General features: G+C 38.0%; 1 protein-coding gene across 1 annotated transcript in view; it reads right to left on the bottom strand.

Moving 5' to 3' along the window:
* The window catches only part of fat3b (FAT atypical cadherin 3b), a 54,995-nt gene extending 29,444 nt beyond the window's left edge, over positions 1-25,551 (bottom strand). Inside the window, exons 1-10 of the mRNA XM_083568957.1 lie at positions 25,443-25,551; positions 21,593-24,889; positions 12,748-13,065; positions 9,339-9,400; positions 7,122-7,436; positions 3,912-4,122; positions 2,526-2,594; positions 1,809-1,951; positions 558-833; positions 128-338 (exon numbers count right to left, since the gene is read on the bottom strand). Of these exons, the coding sequence (XP_083425083.1) occupies positions 128-338; positions 558-833; positions 1,809-1,951; positions 2,526-2,594; positions 3,912-4,122; positions 7,122-7,436; positions 9,339-9,400; positions 12,748-13,065; positions 21,593-24,872 (4,885 nt within the window). The 5' untranslated portion in view covers positions 24,873-24,889; positions 25,443-25,551. The remainder of the gene's footprint in view (positions 1-127; positions 339-557; positions 834-1,808; positions 1,952-2,525; positions 2,595-3,911; positions 4,123-7,121; positions 7,437-9,338; positions 9,401-12,747; positions 13,066-21,592; positions 24,890-25,442) is intronic.
* Positions 25,552-26,896: the final 1,345 nt, after the last annotated feature.

The following is a 26,896-nucleotide window of genomic DNA, read 5'->3' on the forward strand; positions in this document are numbered from 1 at the left end:
GTAAGATCAATCAGAGGATGTGGAAGAGGATTGTAATATATATATATATATATATATATATATATATATATATATATATATATATATATATATATATATATATATATATATATATAAAAAAGCTTACCTGCTTCAATAGCGTATACCAGCTCTTTATTCCTCCCTGTGTCTCTATCCAAGGCTGAAACCTGTACAACAGCTTTTCCAAGAAAAGCGGAGTCAGTTACCACCCCATCATACACAGTCTGTGTAAAACAAGGACTCTGGTCATTGGCATCCTCTATATTCACTATGATCTGAGCCAGGTCTCTGTAGTAAGGGAATTCCTGGTCTTTTACCTAATAGTAAATATAAAGATAAGATTTCGAAAGAGGAATACAAATGTAAGAGTGCATACAGTATAAACAAACCAGCAAAATAACCTATTAAAAAAACTCCCATGACCTTTAGCTATAAACTTTTCTTATGTTTTAATAAATCACATGCTTTAGGGTAAAAAACTAAACAATATTTGCATTCTTATTAATATTTGTTTTCTTATGTTTATTCTTTCTTACCATAATTGTAAGAATATGCTGAGTGCATACTTCGTAGTCCAAAACATCAGCAGTGTAAATGACACCAGTGCCAACATCAATCCGAAACATGCGCATGCCGACCAGATCAACACTACCATGAACAGAATAACTCAGCTTGGCTCGTTCATCACTATCTGTGGCTTTGACACGCAGAATCTCAGTGTTCACTGGTGTGTTCTCTGAAACTAAAACCTGATATACAGGTTGGGAGAATACTGGAGCGTTATCATTGCAGTCCAAAACTCTGATATGAACCTGGAATAAGAAGTAGTATAAGCCAAAAAGATAAGCTACCTGCATTAGTGTATGATAAAGTTGATGCATTTTACATTGATAAATTGTATGCATACATACTATTGACCTTACTGCATAATGTAAAATGAATTCACATCGCTTTGGATATATAAAGCTAGTCAAATTCTAGTCCACACAGTTTTTAGGTTCATGCCTCACAAGATTATTCACCTCCAGCCCCGACTTAAATATCTAAAATGGCCTAGCTAGAGAAGCTTTGGAGTAGCTAAATTGAGTAAATTCTAGCCAATATTCAATGCATGTGTTACAAATCATATATTTTATTTTATTTTAATTAAATTTTAATTAAATTATTAATGTGCCTCAATCATTGCTTCCTATTTCCACCTATTAGATCACAAAAGTATTCCTCTAAACATACTTAGTGAATGCATCCTTCAAATCACATTTGATTACTATTACAAACAAGCATATTATATCCAAATAGTATTGAAAATATGGCTAAATGTACAGTATGTGTACACCTGAATACCACATCAATATGTGCCGATTTTAAAACCAATTGTATTAACATGGAGTTTTTTTACTGTACATTGTTTTGCAGTTACGGCCCACAGTTCTGATTGGAAGGTTATGGGGTGGTTTGTGCTCATCAAGCCACAAGAGCATTAGTAACGTCAGGCAAAATGTAAGATCTAAGATAATATAAGACGCCCTTGATCGCTTTCATATTAACCTTAACAAACTATGTCTTAATTGGACCTTTAGTTTGTGTGCAAGACCACTTGCCATACTGGAAGATGTTTGGGCCCATTAATTTCAGAATAGGAAAATTTATGCTATGGTATCCAAAAAAATTCTATACTTTTTTGCTCCTGTGTGGCTGTCAGTATACTTTATTCCATATTGTACCAATCTAATGAAAATAGAAACACTATATTATAATATAGAAACAGATTCTTGACTATATCTAACCTGTGTTGTTGCTGTACTTGTCCCATCAGTCACCTGGACAGTCAAGTTGTAATGTGACTGATTTTCTGCATCCAGAGGCTTCACCAAAACTATAGTCCCCATTCTCCTCTGGGTATCAAATGCTCCATTATAGTTTATTTTTTCTAATAAATAAATGAATAGAAAATAAGTGTAAAGCAGCTTAGCAAGACACAATATTTCTGCTATTATGTGACTTTATAGTCGAGGCAGCTATAATGTAATATCAACACACTTATTTAGTATTTTTCCCACATCTCTGGGAAATGCAATTTCCATGCTGCAAAGCTCATCATCAAAGTTTTGTGGACTTCATAGCACCAGCCACTGTATGCTTGCATCTTTCTTATCAGCTATGGTTTCATATCTCAATTTACCACAAACAGCTGCAATAGGTTTAGCTTTTCCTTGCCCCACTTATACAAATCATTAATTCCAGGCCACTCTAAAGCATCAGGGTATTTTTTAGTATTCATTGCACATGTCTTATCCAATTTCACTCAATTTCCATCCTACTTAACAGAGATCAGAGGAAATGGATTCTGGCAGGTGTTGAGTATTTACTGTTTACTGTAACACAGTTTGTGCTTGTGCCCTCAAGCAAACTGAGGTCTTAAAGCAAATATTAAAAAGTGATATGGCTGAACCAAAATAAGAAAATTCAAAATGCAAGTGAAATAAGAAAGGATTTTCTCTCACCTGTGCTGGTTGTGCAGTTTCTAGCATGATTTATTTGGGGAATGTCAAACATCTCCTGTGATTGTCCAGCTTTTCAAGATGAAGCCATAAAGATAGCAAGAGTAAGCATTGTAAGAGCAAAATAGAGTTAAAGTAAAAGTGAAATGACATAAAAGCAGTGGTGGGCCGTCTGGGCCATCAAGGCCTTCTCTGCTGGCCTAAACACTATAAGAAGCACTGACCTACGTACATTTACAACCTAAATCCTAATATTTGTTCCATGAAATTGTATTCATTTATTCCTAAAAGTCTATTCTCCTAATTCTGTAGCATTTCTCTTGGCTGCACTGCTTTCAGTACATGAATGTGGATGTTAAATTCTTTTGTCCAAACAGATTTTGGCCTCTATGTGCTGCCAGGTCAATCCAATCTGTTTAGGGCATTCAGAATCAGTAGTGCTGGCCGATGTACCTTAGACTATATTAGCAATGGGTCTGTTTCTTTAACCAATCAAATTTAAAATTTGCCTCACAGGGCAGCTAGATGGCTCAGAATAGCATCAGCATTTTTCCGTCCTCTGATTGGTTGGTCAGAGGGAAACTTTTACAGCCAAGTTCGACTAGCAAAAAATGTCTGTAACGATCTGCACACTTTAATACATCCTAGTTTGACTTTTTTGCTCACAATGGCTGATGGAGAAAGAGAAATTGATTTGGTCTCAGACATTCTTAAAAATCCAGAAAAGCTAGACATCATGAGGAGAGGTCGGCCAACTCTGAAGCTAGCTAGCTAGTCTCAGCCCGGGAAAGCGTTTTTTTGCCAATTCCAGACCAGTGATTATGAGCGGTACCACTGGCTTACAGCCTCTGAAGAGCGTTGCAAATTATAAGTATGCATCTCTGGTTAATAGGTTGTATTTTATTTACATTTTTTATGTTTTTGTCATGTTATTAGACAAATATTGATTCTGAACTGCTCCAGATGATGTATGTTGCACAGTTGGGGTTGTAGTGTAGAGGTTTGGAGTTTCTGGGTTTCTTGCTTTAGTAAAATGGCATTCACCCTCCATATGTGAAAAACCTTTCAATCTGTAATGCCACGCGTTGTTATATTGTGTTTTTGTATAGTATTGATGGTTTCTATAATTGCGACTTAATAGTGGGGGTATTAAGAGTTGGATTAAGTCGGGTAAGTCCCCACTGAAGGCCCAGGTACCAACTGCACGGCCAACCACTGCATAAAAGACAAGGAGATGCAAAAGAACAGAATATAATAACAACTTTAGCAAAGCTAAAATACTTTCTCTTAAAATTTATGAATAAAAAACAATATTGTAAAATATTAAAGGTTTGCAGTAAACCCTGCTGAAACTAAACCAGATCCAGCTTTTTCCATTCTATAGCTCACCAATTATATCAAACCAGAGGGGTGTTTCTGTTTGCCGTACAAAGATGGTGCCCACTTTTTCAAAAACTTTAGCGTTTTCTGCAATAGTAAAGTCATAGTTGGACATCATGAACTGCAAGGCCTGTGGGGCAGGTGAAAGTTTTCGGATCCACTCAACACGTAGCTGTACAGTTGACCATTTCTGTGGCATCCCATTGTCCATGGCTTTTATCTGCAGTGTATGAAGAATGGTAGGTGTATAATAGGCAGCAAATGACATTAGTAAGAGAAAATAAAACAAGACGATATATTAGACCAGTGGTCCCCAACCTTTTTTTGCACCAGAAACCGGATTAATGTCAGACATAATTTTCACGGACCGGCCTTTAAGGTGTGGCGGATAAATACAACAAAATAAAATGATACGACCGGCATAAAAACTGGTATTTTCTAAATATATTAATAAAGGTGAATCCACTGTGTTGTTTTTTGTTCATTTTGCTAGCTTGGGGGTTTCAATTTAGTGATAATGTAGTAATGTATTATGTGTTAAGGGCTGAAACCATCCCTTTAAGAAGGTAGCGGATGGAGGTAAGACATTTGACCGAGGCATCTTAACATGCATCAAGAGTGAGTCATAGACAGATGTGGCGGAGAGAAACGAGTCTTCTTCTTCTTCTTTCGGCTGCTCCCATTAGGGGTCGCCACAGCGGATCATCTGTCTCCATACCACCCTGTCCTCTACATCTGCCTCTTTTACACCAACTACCTGCATGTCTTCCCTCACCACATCCATAAACCTCCTCCTTGGCCTTCCTCTTTTCCTCCTACCTGGTGGCCCCATCCTCAGCATTCTTCTACCAATATAATTCATGTCCCTCCTCTGCACATGTCCAAACCATCTCAATCTCGCCTCCCTCACCTTGTCACCAAAACATCCTACATGCGCTGTCCCTCTAATGAACTCATTTCTAATCTTATCCATCCTCGTCACTTCCATCGAAAACCTCAACATCTTCAGCTCTGCTACCTCCAGCTCCACCTCCTGTCTTTTACTCAATGCCACTGTCTCTAATCCATAAAACATCGCAGGTCTCACCACAGTCCTATAAACTTTCCCTATAATTTTTGCAGATACCCTACTATCACACATCACTCCTGTCACTCTTCTCCACCCACTCCACCCTGCCTGCACTCTTTTCTTCACTTCTCTAACACACTCACCATTACTTTGCACTGTTGACCCCAGGTACCTGAATTCCTCCTCCTTCTCCAGCTCTTCTCCCTGCAACCACACAACTCCACTGCCCTCCCTCTCATTCACACACATGTATTCTGTCTTACTTCTACTGAGTTTCATTCCCCTTCTCTCCAGCGCATATCTCCACCTCTCCAGGCTCTTCTCAACCTGCTCCCTACTCTCACAACAAATCACAATATCATCCGCAAACATCATAGTCCAGGGAGACTCCTGTCCTCTGTCCGATCCTTGATGCAGTCCAACCTTCATCCTGAACCAGTCTGTCGTTCCTACTGCACACTTCACTGCCGTCACACTGTCCTCATACATGTCCTGCTCCACCCTCACATACTTCTCTGACACACCTGACTTCCTCATACAATACCACAACTCCTCTCTTGGCACCCTGTCGTACGCCTTCTCTAAATCCACAAATACACAATGCAATTCCTTCTGTCCTTCTCTATACTTCTCCATCAACATTCTTAAAGCAAATAAGGCATCTGTGGTGCTCTTCCTCGGCATGAAACCATACTGTTGCTCACAGATGGTCACCTCTTCTCTCAGCCTGGCTTCCACTACTCTTTCCCATAACTTCATGGTGTGACTGATCAACTTAATTGTCCAGTAGTTACTGCAAGACTGCACATCTCCTTCGGTACCAGCACACTTTTTCTCTATTCCTCAGGCATCTTCTCACCTTCCAAAATCCTGTTAAACAATCTGGTCAAAAACTCCACTGCCATCTCTCCTAAACATCTCCACGCTTCTACCGGTATGTCATCTGGTCCAACCGACTTTCCACTCTTCATCCTCTTAATTGCTGCTCTCACTTTCTCCTTACTAATCCTATCCACTTCCTGCTTCACCAACTCCACATCATCCAACCTTATCCCTCTCTGATTTTCCTCATTCATCAGCTGCTCAAAATACTCCCTCCACCTTCTAAACACACTCTCCTCACTAGTCAACACATTTCCCTCTCCATCCTTTACTGCTCTAACTTGCAGTACATCCTTCCCAGCTCGGTCCCTCTGCCTGGCCAATCGGTACAAATCCTTTTCTACTTCCTTAGTGTCCAACCTCTCATACAGCTCCTCATATGCCTTTTCCTTGGCTTTCGCCACATCCCTCTTAACCTGCTGCCGCATCTCCTTGTACTCCTGCCTACTTTTCTCATCACTCTGTCTATCCCACTTCTGTTTTGCCATCCTCTTTCTCCTTATGCTCTCCTGCACTTCCTCATTCCACCACCACGTCTCCTTGTCTTGCTTTCTATTTCCAGATGTTACACCAAGTACTTTTCTAGCTGCCTCCCTCATCACTCCTGCAGTAGTTGCCCAATCATCCAACACCTCCTTAACACCACTGAGCCTCTGTCTGACCTCTTCCCTGAACCTCACACTACACTCTTCCTCCTTCAGTTTCCATCATCTTATTCTTCTTTCAGTCCTCACTCTCCTCCTCTTCTTCTTCGCCTCCAAAACCATCCTACAGACCACCATCCGATGCTGTCTAGCTACACTGTCCCCTGCCAACACCTTACAGTCTCCAATCTCCTTTAGGTCGCATCTCCTGCATAGCACATAGTCCACCTGTGTGCACCTTCCTCCACTCTTATACGTCACCCTATGATCCTCCTTCTTCTTAAAATAAGTGTTCACCACTGCCATTTCCATCCTTTTAGCAAAATCCACCACCATCTGCCCTTCCACATTCCTCTCCTTAAAACCATACCTACCCATCACCTCCTCATCACCTCTGCGGAGAGAATCGAGTAATTTTCCAAAATAAAACATCGTTTAGAATCAGATAATAAATAAAACGTAAATGATTTAAGTTCTGTATTCTTTCTGTGTGGCCCGGTACCAATTGACCCACAAACCGGTGCCAGTCCACGGCCCGGGGTTGGGGACCACTGTATTAGATGACAAATTGGGAAAACAAAATATGTTTTCAGTATGTTTTAGTATGATAAAATTGTCATGTACCGTGAGGGTGTCATGAGCCCCTGCTGTAACCATTTTTCTGGAGTACACCATTGCAGATTTGGTGTCAATGAAGTATTTCCCATTTTCATTTCCATCCACTATGCTGTATGTGAGTTCTGCATTAGGGCCTTTATCCTTGTCATATGCAATGACCCTATAAACAGGATTGCCACGTTTGCTCTGGTCCCGCTCTGGGAGACTTATGCAGTAGACTTTCTTGGGGAACTCTGGTGTGTTGTCATTCTCATCTTGAACATGCACTATTACCCACACTGTGGACTGCCTGAAGACACTACTGCCATCCATAATGGTAACCTGAAGGCAGATAAACCATTAAAACATGTGGAGGAAGCAATTGTTTTATTTTTATTAATGAATGTGTATATGAGTTTCAAAATAACTTGAATGACTTGAATCTCAAATTCCCTGCTAATATCTTGTCAAGTTAAATTCTTAGATAGTTTATTATTCATAAATACATAATATTACATACGTTGTGTTTATACATACACAACTTTCCATGCGCCTCTCTCTTTTTTTTTTTGTTCTATAAAATGTTGACACATAATACAAAATGTATATGAGACATAAAAGAATGATGAATAATGACTTATATGCACCTCATATTTTCTCCTTTTGCCCTCATATTAGATACCACATAACAACCAGCGAAAGGCTTGGGGCACAACAATCAGCATAAGATCATACAAAATTACTTGATTTCATTTATGGTGTATTTGTTGGACAACAACAGCAGAAGGGTTCCAAACTAAACCTTTGCAAAGAGAGCAGTATTCACAAGCAGCTATACACTTTATAAGTCTGCAATACTTTACAACACTGACCAGGTAATCAATTAGCACTTGCTCACTAGACTATTTCAAATTGTTATCTTTGAATGTTTGTCGTCTAAAAGAATAATTATGCACATGCAGTACAATTCTTCTTCTTTTTTTTTTTTTTGCTTACCTCTTTACATAATCCTACTCTGTAACCTAATTTCCAAGGTATGGCAGGCTGCATAGTAATGATACTTATTTTGCCTTGTATGCATCCTATCCTACTTTAAATAATCAATAGCACACAAAGTCCTTTTCCTATGAATTCATCAAAATCTTTGAGCTGATTGATGTGCCCGTGAAATGAATCACAAAACAAATAATGTTCCAAATGTTACTGTAAAAGAACAAAAGTAAAATGTAGACATACACAGCATTATATCCAAAGCAGGATGTCAGACCTGTCTGATAATTTTCACAGTTCTTAAAAAACGGCTTTGTGCCCTTTTCACCAGCTGTGTAATGCTACCTTTTAATAAATATTATCATTCTGGTTGCCACTTTGTTTAGGTTGTGAAATACATGAGTGCATTTTCGGCCACAAATCTGTCTATTAACAATATATTCTGGATTAGGCTAAGCAGTAAGATTAGCTACATAGCCTACATAGCCTTTTTTTTTCATGACTCCCTGCCAGAGGTAAAACTATAATCTAACTAAACTGCCAGAGGTGGGAAAAAAAGTTTAGGTTAATTAAAAAAAATATATATATAATACAAGTAATGGGTTAATAACTTAAAATAAGCCTTGAAAGCTGATGTTAACAATTCCTACAGGTGTTCGGACTTTTGTTTATTAATTACAAATCTCTATATAAAAGCAGTGTTGCATGGTTGCTATGGCCGCTTTAGCAAACTTCGGACAGATATTTACAGCAGGAAGTAATATATTGTTCTGATAATGGAGAAAATTTGATCTCATAATAAAAAGGAAGCTTGACAGAACATTAAAGTCCCTAAAAGCATAAGTCTTTCTTTTAGAGAAATTGCAAAGAGAGCCAAGTTGCAAGAACATTTATTCTGAATTAAAAGGGATGTAACCTGATGTTTTACCTGTCTATATACCAGTCAGATACTTTTAAATGCTGGTAAAAGATGTATTTGTATTATTTCTTTCTTACAAGCACAGTGGGATATCGATGAAAGCTTTACTATGATGTTTGTTTGAACTATTTGTGCATTTAGGAATGCTACAGTGATTGTACATTGTATCTGTTAGTAGAAGTTTTCTTCCCAGAACGTTTTAAAATGCTACTTAAGCATCCTCTATGAAGTATGAAGTGTCTATTTGATTACTCACAGGGTATATGGGCAAAAGCCCTAATTTCATGAATGACTTTATTTACTAAGTGTATACATAAATGAACACACATCCATACCTCCAAAAAGTGTTCAGCTTGCTGCTCCCTATCTAGTTTTCTTGATGTCGTAGTGATGAGACCTAAGTAAAACAAAATCGGGTCATTCCCTAATACACAGGTAAATATTTCAAATAATTGTACCCTCAGAATAAACATTGTATCAAACACTACAATATGTCAGAACCTGTATTCATGTATTAACCTGTATTAACTTGTATTATGCAACTACTCTAAATGTAATAATAATAATAATACCTCATATTGAAAACACACTTGTGTTTTGGGCAGCATCCCTTAAAGTTCACTGGGCTGCATGTGCAACTCAGACTTTAGAGATGGCATGAAGTAAGCATTTCCTATTTTTTTCTGAACCCCCATGTGGCCTCGGCAAAGCTATTAAACTACCCCCCAGAGATTTTGAGACTAGAAAGACACTAAAATCAGAGCTTTTTCTTGACGGTTATGACATTTGAATGGAGACTGATTCTAAATAAACATGAACACGTCAAAGTTTGAGCCTCATTCCTGGTAGATACTGTAGATAGACTGAGCGGTTTATAAAGAAACAGATGGCATAATTCATGTCCATGTTATAATTTTGAAACTGTTACTACAAGGAACAGTTCAGTGCAGCTGAACATGGCTTCTATTCCCCAATGTTTAACACCCTGATCCAGAGAGATTACATTAAACAAATTACAACAGCTGCGAACTGACAGCAGACACATGCACACATGTCAGTGACACAAAAAGGGCATTAAAGCCATGAAGCAAATTTCTAATAACAGAAAAGACATTGACCAACAAGGCAAGGTAATGTAAATGTCAAAGTGTTATTTAAAGAAAAATGAGCCTAAAAGCTAGCAATAAATAGCTACCAGTGAAACAAGTGCATCAAATACAAAATACCTCCATAAATTACTGCTTGAGTAAACATTGACACACACTAAATTATAAGCATAAATGTAAAAGGATCCCTTTTTTACGTTCTGCATGCTATTGCACTAAAATGTGACAAGGATTTATACAAAACTTCTGACCATAAGATATTTAGTTTTTTGTTTATTCTTTATTCATTTTTATTCAATATGCTCTCTGCCTCAGTGGCCTTCATGAAATATTTTATAGTCATAAAATTTTTCTACAGGAGGTACAATTTATAACTTAACACTATGCATCTAGTATGTCTAGGATTTCTCTTTCTACAGAAAAAAAGATGTTTGACTTAATGTGCAAGTGGCCCAAAGGTACGTTGTATCACCTTTATTTATTAGATTAACACACACACACACACACACACACACACAGACACACACACACAGAGAGAGAGAGAGAGAGAGAGAGAGAGAGAGAGAGAGAGAGAGAGAGAGAGAGAGAGCACACCACAGCATGTCACAAGATATTCTTATTAGTTGTTACAATGATTTTACATGAACAATCCTGATGTGCAAGGGAATATATGCAGCCCAAGGGACTTCTCTGTTAAGCTCTCTCAAGGGAATGAATCACCATTTCATAAATTTCATTTTGCTGCGTACATTGATCGCTCATGACTCATGAAATATGCAGGCAGATGTGGGAAGTGAGCACTCCTGATTATTCAGAGATGCAGAATAAGCAAGAACACGATATAAGACACATTGCCTACCATATGTGTGTGGACAAGTATGTGTGAGTTAGAGTAGCAGCTTGTGGATGATCTGACACAGGAGGTAATTACTAGTCAGCTTGCAAGCACATGGATCAATACCTGTTATTGCCCATCTCCGATTGAGCTGCCACTGGCCTCATTTAACTATTTTACAATGTAAAACCTCTGAGTTTAAATGCAGAAGTAGAGTAGTGAAGTTACACTTTCCAGGTCTGAATTACAGAGTAAGTTGTTTGCTTTAATTGTGTCAATACTACATTATCTATTATACATTACACTCAGTGGGATTTTTTTTGTTGCAGTTGCCATATATTGGATGAAATTTCTGGCTTCGCTGCACAAAGACAATATAGCTAGAAGTAAAAAATGACTAAAGTTACCTTGGAAAAAAAAACAACAGAAAAAAAAATAACCTCATAAAACATTGTTTGAACAATATGTCCTTCCCTGGGCTGGGTTTCAAACTGCTGATTCCACTTTAAATTGCAGAAACTTAAATTGCAGAAATTTGTGTTTTCCTCGTGTATATTTATTTATTTATTTCCTATACAACCACTCTCACTATTTATGAAAGCCTCACAGTGAATTCCAAGGTGTTTCATTAGTAAACGAAATACTGCTTTAGACATCGCTTCAGATAGAGAGCACTTTATTCATTTCCAAGGAGAAATTTGTACTATGCTTTTTCTATAACGGGAAGGAAAGTTGATATCAGCTTGCAATCCCTGCTGCTTTCCATTTGTCCTAGCAAGCTAGTTTATATAACTAGGTAAACACATTTGATAATGGAGATTTAATGGAAAAATGTTTTGATTCTACAGTAATATCAAATGTAGCTCCAAATTACAAAACTGGAGCTCTGTGCAAATCTGACATGGCATCACTGTAAATAACACAGCTTAAATGGATAGCAAGGACCTGAAATTAAAGTGGTTGCCATAATAATACAGCCGGTTGCCTGGGTGTTGGTAAGTGGTTGATATGCTAACCCAGTTGGTTGTTGCTAGTTAGTTTCTATGTTATGCCAACTGGTTGCTGGATTGTTGCTAGAAGTTTGCTACGTGTTGGTCCTCGCTCTCAAACCGTAGCAAACCACGTCGTTATGGACGATGTGCACAATGTGGCATTGTCATACCAGAACATATTTTCTGGTGCTTACAGTGTGACTACTCATTGCGGGATAGGATAACATTTTAGCTAAAGTCAATCCTATTCGTTGTGTATTAATTCTCAGATTCTTCGGTCAGATTATAATTTATAATGATTATAAATACTATCAGATTGCTAGGCTACTTAAATAATTTTGGCAACCATATTGTGAGTAAATTTGGTCCCTTAAAGTAGCAGTAATTATACAGTGTTATTTAAAAAACTAAAATGTCATTTCTTACAATTAATAATTCTAATTCATAATTTGTTTATTATAATGCACATGCTTATAGAACAGAAAATGGATACAATCAAAAGAGATGATTAAAAACATTAAAAAGTGTCTGAATATCTACATTTTTCAAAACAGTTTTAACTTTTGCCAAAGTTTGTACGCATCACAGCGACTTTTGATGAATTACAGCATAACAGAAAAGCAACAGCTTTCACTGACAGTTGCTTGCACCAATGTAGAACGATAATAGTCTTGAGTGTACGGAATTGTGGAATAAATAAGATAGTTTTCAACTCATAGTAGCAAAAAACATTCAAAAAGTATTCAGCTGCAAAATATAAACTGCCATAATCTGAGTATTCTCAGTATCAGTATCAGTATCTGATTCTCACCTGTCTTGGAATTGATAGTGAAGAAGTTTTGTGGGTTTCCAGCAGTGATGCGGTATGTGAGACTGTTGGTTTTAGAAGTGCTGTCAGGGTCTTTGGCCTGTACATGCACAACTGAAACATCTTTGGGTGAATTCTCCAAGACATAAGGATGATAGATGGGCTCAGAGGTTAAAGGCGCATTATCGTTGACATCCTCCACCTGGACATACACCTCGATGGAGGTAGAGAGTGGTACAACCCCTTGGTCTATGGCGTAGACGGTTAGCCAGTAAGAGTCCTGCTTCTCACAGTCTAGAATACTAGAAGTGTAGATCATTCCTATTGAGAAAGATCACACAACATCATAACTCTGATCACATGACATGCAACAGCACTATTAACGTATTTTCCGGACTATAAGCGGCTACTTTTTTCCCACGCTTTGAACCCCACGGCTTAAACAATGAAGCGGCTTATTTATAGATTTTTCCTGGGTTTTTCCCGGTTTCACAAGCTTCAAGTCAAAAAACTGAGCCCCATAACATTAGACGAATGAAATTGCCGAACGGGATTAGGTGAACCAATAAAATTCTTTATATTATATCGTGCTCCCACTGAATCGGGCCGCACGACATCATAAATATGGATGATGTTCTTCTGACGTTTGACCTGCCGCTCACTCGGACTGTCAACAGGAAATGCAAATCCTTCATCACGCTGAAAACAACCGGGCATGTAAAAACGCACCCGTGTTCTGAGCTGCATGGCATCGGGAGAAAAGCTTCACCGATGGTGATTTTTAAACGCACGACGATGCCAAAAGAAAAACTCATGAGAGAAATTGTTGTGAAAGGAAGGAGGAAGACAGTGAACAATGACTTTCTTGGTAGGCTACTGTTTAGATACACGCAGTGTTATAGTCACTGTATTTCGTTAAAGCCTGTGTAAAGTTCATTAATTTTAATGTAGGCAGGTGCAGCTTATTTATGTTCAAAATAAAAATATTTGTCAAATTCAGTGGGTACAGAAATTAGTATGGCATTACAGGCTTTATATATCTATTGTACATATATTTAAAGACTCTATTTACTATTTATCACAGGCTGGAAGGAAATCAGTGTATATAAATACAAGAGGTGTCATAAACAATGCCTTAGTTTGGCAGGATTGCTATCTTGGTTTTCATTACACGGGACTAGCAATTCAGTTACAGTTAAACTAGAACACAAAATATCAATTTGTAATGTGCTACTATTTCACTATAAATGTAGTATATCACACTAATCAGAATATTTTAGATCCTGAGATGCTGATTACTTCATTATTGATTTTCTTTTAAAAAAACACTCCATCTAACAAAAGCATCTAAAACGTGTGTGTTTCATCATCGGAGCTGTGCTGACCTATCTAGTTTCTTAGAGAACCTTCTCTGGGGAAATTTACACAACTACCCAGGCTCCTGACCATAACCTTCAGCTATGGGTAAAGAAAATTGCTCAGTTTGCAGGTCTTAACAGCATAGAACTCTTACTTTATCATTCATTTCCTACTAAACAAAACACTGTGAATAAAAATTCTAATCAGTATTTGAAAGTAAGGTAATAGAAAAGGCTAAAATATGTACATAAATAAAGGAGTTTTATTCATGTCCTCCATTTTTTTTATTTTTTTGCTGTGAAGGCGTGATACCATAACTGCTGAATATACAGATTTATAATGGGTGGTGTCAAAACCACACTCACATGGTACAGCTCTTTACATTAGATTTGAAGAAATTGTCTAGATTTGAGAGCCTAATATTGTAGGGAACAACTGCCATAGGCAACACTCAGGGACTGGTTGACCTTCAGCTCTTCAACGTCTTTAACATCTAATCGTTCTTGACCAAAGTGCTACCTCTGCCATTCTGTGATCAGAGCCCCTCAAATGCTGCGACAATCCCACATGTAAATACAATCACCACTGGGGCTTTAAGCTGCCAACAAAGTCACCCAGCTCATGGCAGTTCAGCGATCAGACAGCTGTCCCTATCCACTAGTCCATACTATGGAACTCACTTCAGTACCACTCAGCCAGAAAGTGCTGCCTCAGGGGTTCAAACGAGCACATCCACTATGAGCAGAAAAAAAAAAAATCCACTCAGGTCACCCGGCGCACCGCTCCTAGACTGTAATTAGGATCGAACAAGCTTCTGTAGAATGTTTTAAGCACCACAGGACATACACACAAGCATACAAATGTGCACACATTTACACATGAGGATGTAACAAAGAGAGACAGATGATGGATCAGCTCATAACAGGATCAAACAGCAAATCACAGTGCACCTTCATTCCAAACACAAAAATATGTATTCATTCTCTTTAATAATGCATTCACTCTTTAACCATTGTAGTGACACGGAAGGTTGGAAAGTAGAAAATGAAGAATATCTTAGCATAACCCCCTTACGTCTTAATCAAGCTATTTTGACACATGTACAAATGAGTATGACTGTTTAAAATAATGATTATTATTTTAAAAACCTGTAAGGACTAGGTATCGATCAACTAATCAGTGGCAAAAGCACAAGCATGTGGGCATAAGCACATTTGAAAAATTTTTTATGACAAACAAACATCAAAATCTACCTTTTCACATCTTCCTTTGCACAGATACCCAAATCCATGACTCTGTGTACAGATTGCTTTTTTCTACACAAGTAAAACTTTCTTGTGCGTTTCAATTTTTTTATCTGGTAGCCTTACTTTTTGGAAATTGTGCCTTGTAAAATCCTTACTTTATAAACATTTTATTTCAGGTTATTACCTGATTTACTTGAAATTAACAGATGTGTTTTAAATGTACATGAATAGAGGGCAAACTATTTTTTTTCAAATGAATTCAAATGAATACAATGCACAAAATCTGCAGCATGGCCAGGGTCACAGAAGTTTAAATTAAGCTACTATACTCTATTTATATCTTTAGTGTAAAAAAAACCCCAAAGGGTAAATACTGAAGCCAGAATTTACACACCTTGCTGACAGTGCTATAACTTCTATCTCGATATTTTTTCACAGTTTTTTCCACAGTGTTCACTAGAAAATAAGGAACAGGGAAAATCCTTCTGGTTTAGACCACAAACAATACGGTTTAATTCTAACTACAGATACAGATTTAAATAAAGATAGTCATTATCTATTACCTCTGAGCTTAAAAATATAAAGCAACCTGAAATGTAAAAAGATTGCAGGCATTTAAAAATTTTAGGCAGTTTTTAGAATGATTTTCATTTTTTCCCCACTGATGAAAAAAAAAAAATAATAATAAAAAAAAAAAAAAAAAATATATATATATATATATATATATATATATATATATATATATATATATATATATATATATATATATATATATATATATATATATATATATATATATATATACAGATATGCTTTACAAAATATATTTTTTTTACTGTGCATGTATTAGCAACAAACAGAGAAATGTGTGTGTCTACTATTAGACTGCATCTCTATAACAAGAAGTCATATAAGGAGAATATCTTTATGCTTAAAAGAAAAACCAAATTAAAAGAACCATTGTTTGTTTTATTTTTTTATGTTTTTGATATCTGAAATGTATTAGGCATTATTATTGCCCATTACCTTGTAGTCCATTGATGAATATCTAAAATTGATGACACCTGACTCTTTGTATTTATGACAATTCATTTAAAACACAGGCACAATGCCATTAACCAAATACATGTAGATTGTGTTTTTACATAAAAAATTTTTCTAATTGTTGTTTTTTTTCAAATCATACAAAATAGTCTACATCTTTATTTTTAAAGTATTTCAACAATTGCCAATTGCTAATATCAGTTAATGACTTGTAGAACCCAGCCATTATGGATGCACAAGCCAGTGCACTCTTAGTGCCGGTCCCAAGCCCGGGTAAATGGGGAGGGTTGCATTAGGAAGGGCATCCAGCGTAAAACATGTGCCAAATCAAATATGCGGATCACAAATGAGAATTTCATACTGGATCGGTTGAGGCCCGGGTTAACAACGACCGCCACAGGTATCGTTAGCCGACAGGGTACCGGTGGAAGACGTCTACAGAGACGGCAGGGAAAGGAGCAGTGCAGGAGAGTGGAGGTTCGGGTTGGTACTTTAAATGTTGGTACTATGACGAGTAAAGGGAGAGAGGTAGCTGATATGATGGACAGAAGAAAGGTAGATATGCTGTGTGTTCAGGAGACCAAGTGGAAAGGGAGTAAGGCCAGGAACATTGGAGGTGGATTTAAACTGTTTTATCATGGTGTGGATGGAAAGAGAAATGGTGTAGGGGTGATTCTGAAGGAAGAGTACAGTGAGAGTGTAGTGGAGGTGAAGAGAGTTTCTGATAGGGTGATGATCGTGAAGGTGGAAGTTGAAGGGATGATGATAAATGTCATCAGTGCCCATGCTCCACAAGTTGGCTGTGAGATGGAGGAGAAGGAAAAATTCTGGAGTGAATTAGATGAAGTGGTAGATGGTGTACCTAGGAAAGAACGATTGGTGATTGGGGCAGACTTTAATGGGCATGTAGGTGAAGGGAACAGAGGTGATGAGGAGGTGATGGGTAAGTATGCTTTTAAGGAGAGGAATATGGAAGGGAAAATGGTGGTAGATTTTGCTAAAAGGATGGAAATGGCAGTGGTGAACACTTATTTTAAGAAGAAGGAGGATCATAGGGTGACGTATAAGAGTGGAGGAAGGTGCACACAGGTGGACTATTTGCTATGCAGGAGATGCAACCTGAAGGAGATTGGAGACTGTAAGGTGTTGGCAGGGGACAGTGTAGCTAGACAGCATCGGATGGTGGTCTGTAGGATGGTTTTAGAGGCGAAGAAGAAGAGGAGGAGAGTGAGGACTGAAAGAAGAATAAGATGGTGGAAACTTAAGGAGGAAGAGTGTAGTGTAAGGTTTAGGGAAGTGGTCAGACAGAGGCTCGGTGGTGTTGAAGAGGTGCTGGATGATTGGGCAACTACTGCAGGAGTGATGAGAGAGGCAGCTAGAAAAGTACTTGGTGTAACATCTGCAAATAGAATGCAAGACAAGGAGACGTGGTGGTGGAATGAGGAAGTGCAGGAGAGCATAAGGAGAAAGAGGTTGGCAAAACAGAAGTGGGATAGACAGAGTGATGAGAAAAGTAGGCAGGAGTACAAGGAGATGCGGCAGCAGGTAAAGAGGGATGTGGCGAAAGCCAAGGATAAGGCATATGAGAAGCTGTATGAGAGGTTGGACACTAAGGAAGGAGAAAAGGATTTATACCGATTGGCCAGGCAGAGGGACCGAGCTGGGAAGGATGTACTGCAAGTTAGAGCAATAAAGGATGGAAAGGAAAATGTGTTGACTAGTGAGGAGAGTGTGTTGAGAAGGCGGAGGGAGTATTTTGAGCAGCTGATGAATGAGGAAAATCAGAGAGAGAGAAGGTTGGACGATGTGGAGTTGGTGAAGCTGGATGTAGATAGGATTAGTAAGGAGGAAGTGAGAGCAGCGATTAAGAGGATGAAGAGTGGAAAGTCGGTTGGACCAGATTACATACCGGTAGAAGCGTGGAGATGTTTAGGAGAGATGGCAGTGGAGTTTTTGACCAGGTTGTTTAACAGGATTTTGGAAGGTGAGAAGATGCCTGAGGAATGGAGAAGAAGTGTGCTGGTACCGATCTTTAAGCATAAAGGAGATGTGCAGTCTTGCAGTAACTACAGGGGAATTAAGTTGATCAGTCACACCATGAAGTTATGGGAAAGAGTAGTGGAAGCCAGGCTGAGAGAAGAGGTGACCATCTGTGAGCAACAGTATGGTTTCATGCCAAAGAAGAGCACCACAGATGCCTTATTTGCTTTGAGGATGTTGATGGAGAAGTATAGAGAAGGTCAGAAGGAATTGCATTGTGTATTTGTGGATTAAGAGATGACAGAGTGCCAAGAGAGGAGTTATGGTATTGTATGAGGAAGTCAGGTGTGTCAGAGAAGTATGTGAGGGTGGTGCAGGACATGTATGAGGACATTGTGACAGCAGTGCAGTGTGCAGTAGGTACAACAGACTGGTTCAGGGTGAAGGTTGGACTGCATCAAGGATCAGCCCTGAGCCCTTTCCTGTTTGCAGTGGTGATGGACAGGTTGACGGACGAGGTCAGACAGGAGTCTCCCTGGACTATAATGTTTGCGGATGATATTGTGATTTGTGGTGAGAGTAGGGAGCAGGTTAAGAAGAGCCTGGAGAGGTGAAGATATGCGTTGAAGGGAAGGGGAATGAAAGTCAGTATGAGTAAGACAGAGTACATGTGTGTGAATGAGAGGAAGGGCAGTGGAGTGATGCGGTTGCAGGGAGAAGAGCTGGAAAAGGTGAAGGAGTTCAGGTACCTGGGGTCAACAGTGCAAAGTAATGGAGAGTGTGTTAGAGAAGTGAAGAAAAGAGTGCAGGAGTGATTTGTGATAGTAGGGTATCTGCAAGAATGAAAGGGAAAGTTTATAGGACTGTGGTGAGACCTGCGATGTTGTATGGATTAGAGACAGTGGCATTGAGTAAAAGACAGGGATGGAGCTGGAGGTAGCAAAGCTGAAGATGTTAAGGTTTTCGTTGGGAGTGACGAGGATGGACAGGATTAGAAATGAGTTTATTAGAGGGACAGCGCATGTAGGATGTTTTGGTGACAAGGTGAGGGAGGCGAGATTGAGATGGTTTGGACATGTGCAGAGGAGGGACATGAATTATATTGGTAGAAGAATGCTGAGGATGGAGCCACCAGGTAGGAGAAAAAGAGGAAGGCCAAGGAGGAGGTTCATGGATGTGGTGAGGGAAGACATGAAGGTAGTTGGTGTGAAAGAGGCAGATGTAGAGGACAGGGTGGTATGGAGACGGATGCTCCGCTGTGGCGACCCCTAATGGGAGCAGCCGAAAGAAGAAGAAGAAGAAGTTAATGACTTGTAGAGGACCATGGACGTCTATGGCCACACATTGCTACCATGCCAAACAGGCCTATTATCTTCTGAATTAACTTTTCTCCGCAGTATTATAAACTGTACCTTTTGACTGCATATGCATTTCAAAGTCAGTGAGACAAATCACCTGTCCTGAACAACAATGCTTCAGCTTCTGTGCCCAAAATCACAGTTAATTGATATAAGAAGACGTAAATCACCAACAGTCCTTTCTTGAAAATTCTCAAAATATACAGCCAAATCTGTCGTACTCACTAATCCCAAATGGCTTTTCACCTCTAAGAAACAGGTCTTGTCTTTTTCCACATATACAGTGAATGCATTCTACATTGAGCTGTGATTAAATGAAAGTGACTTAAGCTATAAAAATAGACTTAAGTTCATGGAAATAATTCTCTGCTCTAATGGCTTCAGGGGAACCAGAAACATCTCCATATAAAAGAGCAATGAGATAATAAGATTATTCTGAGTATGCTAATGAAGACATCCTGTAATTGTTTTTTTTTTTTTCCTCTACAAAAAAAAGTTTGATATCCAGAATGAAATAATAAAAAAGGCCACAGATCAGAGGTAAATTAGAGTTGAGTCTACTCCGTGACAACAATCTAAATGAAAATGTGCTTTGACTTATTTCTCCAAGTTCTGGTGGGAATACCAATAGCTGCTAAAGGCAGGGAGGTGGAGTGAGGATAAGCCTTCTATAAATCTCATCCATCTTTTTAGTTCACGGTGACATTTAAACAGAGGAAGTTCATTTTACTAACTTGCTTTAACACACACAGTGCTACAATCAATCACAGCAGGAGTTAAAGAAAATTAAGCAAAGACATGTGACTTTTCAATTTCACAGGAAGAACATACCGATTTCACTCTTTAAAAAGCTTCCAAAAATTAGCGAGAGAGACAAAATCTCAGCATGTCTCCTAACATGAAACACTAATTAGATGCTAATAAGCGGAAGTGCAGAGAAACACCAAAGCCAATGTCGTTGACAAACAGTTAACTTTAAACATGGAATAAAACTTGAGGGTGATTCTCAGTAGAAAATCCTTTATCTCCTGCTGCGTTGAAATGGCTAGCCCCACTCGTTATAACTTTAAACACTGCAAGATTAACATACTCAACCTGAACAGTTGACATGTGAATGGAAGACCACAGCTGTGTTACCCCACAGCACTCCAGCCATTTAATCAATAGTAATTAGCTGTAATTAATGATCAGGCTGCTGCCCAACATGCCACATGAGAAATTGTGAATATTTATTTTATTTTATAGTTTTTTTGTTTTTTTTTTACTATTTTCTTCCCTGTAGCTGAATTCTGCTGAATCAGCCTTCTACTGCACATTTTTACTAAAAGTTATACATTTAAACTCTGCGACCACAAAGTGCTTTTTAAGAACGCTTATTCAAAAAGCATGAAGGTTAATTCTTGTTTTCCAGGTCAGTGGTTTGCTCTGATGGCTCGCAAAGGCAGTTTCATTTGATAGAGCAACAACCTTGTAATAATACGTAATTGGCAGACTGTTGCTAGCACAATGAAAGACCATTTTATTGCACCAACATAGCAAAATGTAATAATTGCATAATCATCTTTTTTTGGTTCACCAAACCCATATCAAGCAGATGATACCTCAAGCAGGATAACTGATTAATAAACGGAGATTACTGAAGTTTCTATTCCATGTTAAGAACCCGCTATTAGGTGATGTCTAGAAGAAGATGAATAATTAATGACATGCTTCCATATAACAGAAGCAATCTATCATATTAATTACTAATCCCCTTCATGGTGCAAATTATATATAATGTGTGTGCTCTGCAAGTAAAAGAAGAATGAATGTCTTTACCACAAAAAGGGTGCACAGATATTAAAGTGATTAAACACATACCAGTCTCTTCGTCAATGAAGAACCTGCCAAGGCCACTTCCAGATTTGATCGAGTATCTCAGTAGGCCATCCTTGCCCTTGTCATTATCCCTAGCGGTGACTTGAATCACACTTGTTCCAAGGCGTGAGTTCTCCTTAACAGTGGCTTTTACTGCAAATTCAGAGAAGCTGGGCTCATTGAAGTTTTTATTAACATCGACTACCTGTACTTCAATGTAAGAGAAAGAACGAAGCTGAACGGAGACATCACAATCTTCTGCAACCACAGAGAGATTGTAGAATTGCTGCTTTTCAAAGTCCAGTTCCTTGGCCACCTTGACAGCTCCACTGTCCATATTAACCTTGAATGTCCCATTGAAGTCATTGGTCAGGAAATAATTTACTCTCCCACCTAGTCGAAGGTCAGGATCTTCAGTTTGCAACCATGTAATGACAGTGCCTACAGGAATGTCTTCCAGTACATGGCAGTTAAAACTGTTAGGAATAAACATGGGTGGGCAGTCATTCAAATCCTCTAGATAGATCTTTAATGTTGTCACTGAGGTTTTTTGATTCCCTCTCTCTGCCTTGTCTCTGGCTTCAATATTTAAAGTAATATCTACCAATGACTCTCTGTCCAACTGGCCAGAAACATAGACCGAACCAGTTGTACTGTTAATAGTGAAAAGATTTGTACTAGTCAATATTGTGTAAAAGATTTCACCATTACATTCCAGGTCATAATCTGAGGCTACAATTTTTATAACTTCCGTGCCAATGGCTGTGTTCTCTTGCACCACTGCAGTGTAGCTCTCCAAGGAGAACTGAGGGCTATTATCATTTACATCATCAATGTTTACAGTTACCAGCCTCCAGCTAGACCTCTGAAGCAGACCCATGTCATATATACTTATATTAAGAAGATACCGGTCTGACTTTTCACGATCCAGTGGTTGATAGATGTAAATCACACCAGTTTCCATATCAATATTGAAACAGTCGTCAGTATTCCCATCGGATATAACGTGTAGAATGCGAGCATTGAAGCCTGTATCTTTGTCAATGGTGTTCACTTTAATGACTGTTGATCCAACAGGCAAATCCTCCCGAATTACAATAACAGAGGGAAATGATTCAAACTGAGGTGTGTGATGGTTGACAGAATATAGGTCACTGTAACTCACTTCAAACTTTGACTTGTCTATTGCACTGGCTTTTTTGAGGAGCTGTTCAGCTGTTTTTTCTCCAATTTTGGTGTTATCACAATTAAAATTACTCAAAGTTTTCCCTTTCACAACTGATATGTTGACGAAAGTGGGCTCAGAGAATAACTCGCCATCTGTGGCTGCTATTTCCAAACTAAACAGATCATTTTTAACATTGGCACTAACAAGGGACTTCCTCAGGGACAACATCCCAGAGTCTGGATTTAAACTGAAGATGCTCTTTTCATTTCCGGACAATATCTTATATTTTACCAAACCAAGATCATCAATGTCAATAGCGGAAAAAGTTATTATTGTCTGTCCCACTGTGAACTCTTGCGCAATTATTCCTTCACATGACACACGTTCAAAGTGGGGTGGATTGTCATTGATGTTCAAGATTTCTACTGTCACATTTACCTCACTTTCTCTTCTATAAGGCAAGCCCCAGTCAGAAGCACGAACAGAGAAAATATATGTTTCCAAAGATGATTCAAAATCAAGTTCTTGTGATATCATTATTTCACCTGTATTCTGGTTAATAGTGAAGGGCAGAGGCTGAAGGCTTGGTATACTGTATGTTATGCAGCCATTATCCCCATTGTCATCATCTACTGCTGATATGACAAGTACAACAGTATCGGAAGGAGTGTTCTCGCTGACAGACACTTTGTAGAATGCTTGGGTAAATGTTGGAGCGTTATCATTAGCATCCTCTACAGTGATCTGTACTTTAGTGCTCAGACCACTCATGGCTTCTTTTACCTCCAGTTCAAAAAGCTCTTGTCCTAGCATGGTGAATGGACTTAGTGTTGAGATGACTCCAGTAAATGTATTAATGCTGAAATATGTGGAATCCGTGGTAAGACTTAAGCTATATTTCACATACTCTGGCTTAGGAGAGATTCTGACAGTCTGTATGATAGTTCCAGGAGGAGCCATTTCATTCACTGTAGCTCTGTAAATATCTTCCTCAAATTTAAAAAGCACAGGCTCTGGCCTTTTTACCAAGAGCTGAAGAATTGGAGTATTGGAAAGCTTTGGAGGTATGCCTCGGTCTTTGGCCTTAAAAGTGAGATTATAGGCATATGGAACTGTATGCCAGTCTGCTGGTTCAGACAATTTTAACAAGTAATCATTGCCACGTGGTGCTTTCTTGAGAACAAACTGTTCTAGTGGGTCACCTTCACTGACACAAACCCACTCAATTTCCCCATTTGGACCTTCATCCAAATCCTCCACTGTGACCACGGCATACACTGGATCTTTGTCCGTTAAAGATGCGTCAAGTGCAACAACACTTACTCTTGGTGTAAATTCATTTACACGTACGATGTTGAACATTACTTTAGCTGTGCTGCTTACGCCATTGTTTTCATAAACCTTCATTCCACGATCTACTGCCAACACCTCAATCTCAAATTTTGTATTCTCTTCAATATTGAGTTTTGCTGTAAGGTATATAATACCACTGGTGGGATGGACAGTAAATTCCTCCACTAATTTCCTGAAGAAATAATAGAATTCACCATTTGAACCTATGTCAGCATCAGTGGCAGTGACCTGGGCGACACTGGCCCCCAGTGGGGTGCTTTCAGGTACAGTGATGGTATAAGTGGTGGGTAAGAATAAAGGTCGAAGGTCATTCATGTCCATGACTTTCACATTGACTTTTGTAGACGCATTTAGACCATCACTGGCTGTAGCATAGACAGTTAACGTGTAGTTGTCTTTTATTTCACGATTTAAAATAGCAGAGCTTTCACCCTTTGTATGTATGCGTAGGAAACAAAAGTCTCCCAAGACATACTCCTCAGCTTCAAATAGCCCATCATCATCCCCAGACAAGATGAAGTATTCAATATCCCATGAGATGGACTTTGACAGAACTATCCCCATTCTGATCTCACTCCTTAGGTAGGATCGAGCTGGCGAGTTCTCGTAAATTGCAGCATTGTAGACAGACCTGGTGAACTGATAAACTTGCGATTCGAGAGCCTGAATCTGTGCACAACAGGTAAGCAAGCAATGAAGCAAAAAAGAAAAGCTGGAGAGATCGGCTCTCATATTTCTCCCACAAATGCTGGTTAGAGCCATGCCATCATCCGGTGTCCCTATAAAGGAGAAATTACAATAAATTGCTATAAATGGTACACAGATTAATTCACAAAGCCATATAAAATTGGCTGGCTTCTTGACATGCTGCCAACAGTTAATTGTAGAGAAGATGAAAAGATTTTGGTCAGGATAACAAAAGTGAGCCAAGGTCTGAATTTAGATTTGTTCAACCTCAGAGCAGAAAGCACAGTCGTAATCGAAAAAAAGTAATATTATTTTGTAAGGTAAAGAAAGAACTGCAATAATTCGCACACATACTATATATAATTTGTATACATATATATATATATATATATATATATATATATATATATATATATATATATATATATATATATATATATACATACATACATACATACACACACACACACACACACACACACACACACACACACACACACACACACACACACACACATACATAAAGTATATATAGTGTGTGTGTTGTGCAATGAAAAGAGATTAACTTTCTATGTTGTCTGTTCTGCCACATAAAATAACTATTCACAGGTTGTCTGCCATTAGGATCAGAAAGCCATGTCTTACCTCTATATCTGAGGGTAATATTAGCCACGGCTCGACTGTGCACCGTAAATAAATCCTCTTCTCATTCTTGATGTTGATTCAGTCACTTTGCCAGCGCTGTTTACTGTGCGTCGTGCACGGCTCGCAAAGCGCGCTCACGAGTCAGCTGTCCGCTCCGCGCGCGCGAACGTAATGAGAGAAACACGAGGATGCGATGCGGTTTGGGTGCCTTACAAATACGATAAGATCTTCGATTACATGGTCGTTTAAAATCCTCAGATTTTTGCTCATGGGCAACTACTTTGAGAGACTGATAACCCTATTCCCTTATTCAAGGGATTTTTTCCTCTGTTACTTATTTGGATTATTTAATTTAGATAATAATAATAATAATAATAATAATAATAATAATAATAATAATAATAATAATAATAATAATACAAATAATAATAATAATAATAATAATAATAATAATAATAATACAAATAATAATAATAATAATAATAATAATTAATAATAATAATATTAATAATTATAATAATAATAATTATTATTATTATTATTATTTGTATTATTATTATTATTATTATTATTATTATTATTATTATTATTATTTGTATTATTATTATTATTATTATTATTATTATTATTATTATTGGTCACTCGAATAAGGGAATAGGATACAGTTGTATGTAATTTTGTGTTGTAATCAACAAAATGAAGTTGGACATTTGTTCATAAATAAACAGCATTTTTTCTAACATCTATAAAATGCCTTCTATTACTACTGTTTTAATTTTTTTAAATTGCATTATTTTATCCAGCTTTAAAGCTTGATCAAGCCCCACCCAGTCGATACAATTATATGATACAATAATACCACCCTGAAACACTTGGTTCTTGTAACCTGTGGGTCAGTGTATGTGATGTTATTATGATTATACACTCACTGAGTACTTTACTGGGAATGCCTGTCCACATGCATTTCAGGCTGGACCCATCTATAATGAATGTACATTTTGTGATACCCAGATGAGAATGGGTTCTCTTTTGAGTCTGGTTCCTTTCTAGGTTTCTTCCTCATTCTATCTCAGGGAGTTTTTCCTTGCACAGTCACCACTGGCTTGCTCATTGGGTATAAATTTATAAAGAACAAAGTTACAACTAAAACTGAATTGTATTGAATTGAATTGAATTATATGTTTTCTGCCAATTCTGTGTCAGCAAAAAAATCATTATATATATATATATATATATATATATATATATATATATATATATATATATATATATATATATATATATATATATATATATATATATACTGTATGTGTGTGTGTGTACAACTGTGATGAGGAGAAAAGGCTGAGGCTTCACTGGGCACAGGATGTGGTGTAATGGTGTGGGACATGAACTTTGGGCCCATTAATATAATTTAACCGTCTGTTTGACAACATGTATGACACTGCCTATTT

This window comes from Silurus aristotelis (assembly GCF_946808225.1).
Source record: "Silurus aristotelis genome assembly, chromosome: 18".
In the NCBI taxonomy this organism is placed as follows: Eukaryota; Metazoa; Chordata; class Actinopteri; order Siluriformes; family Siluridae; genus Silurus; species Silurus aristotelis.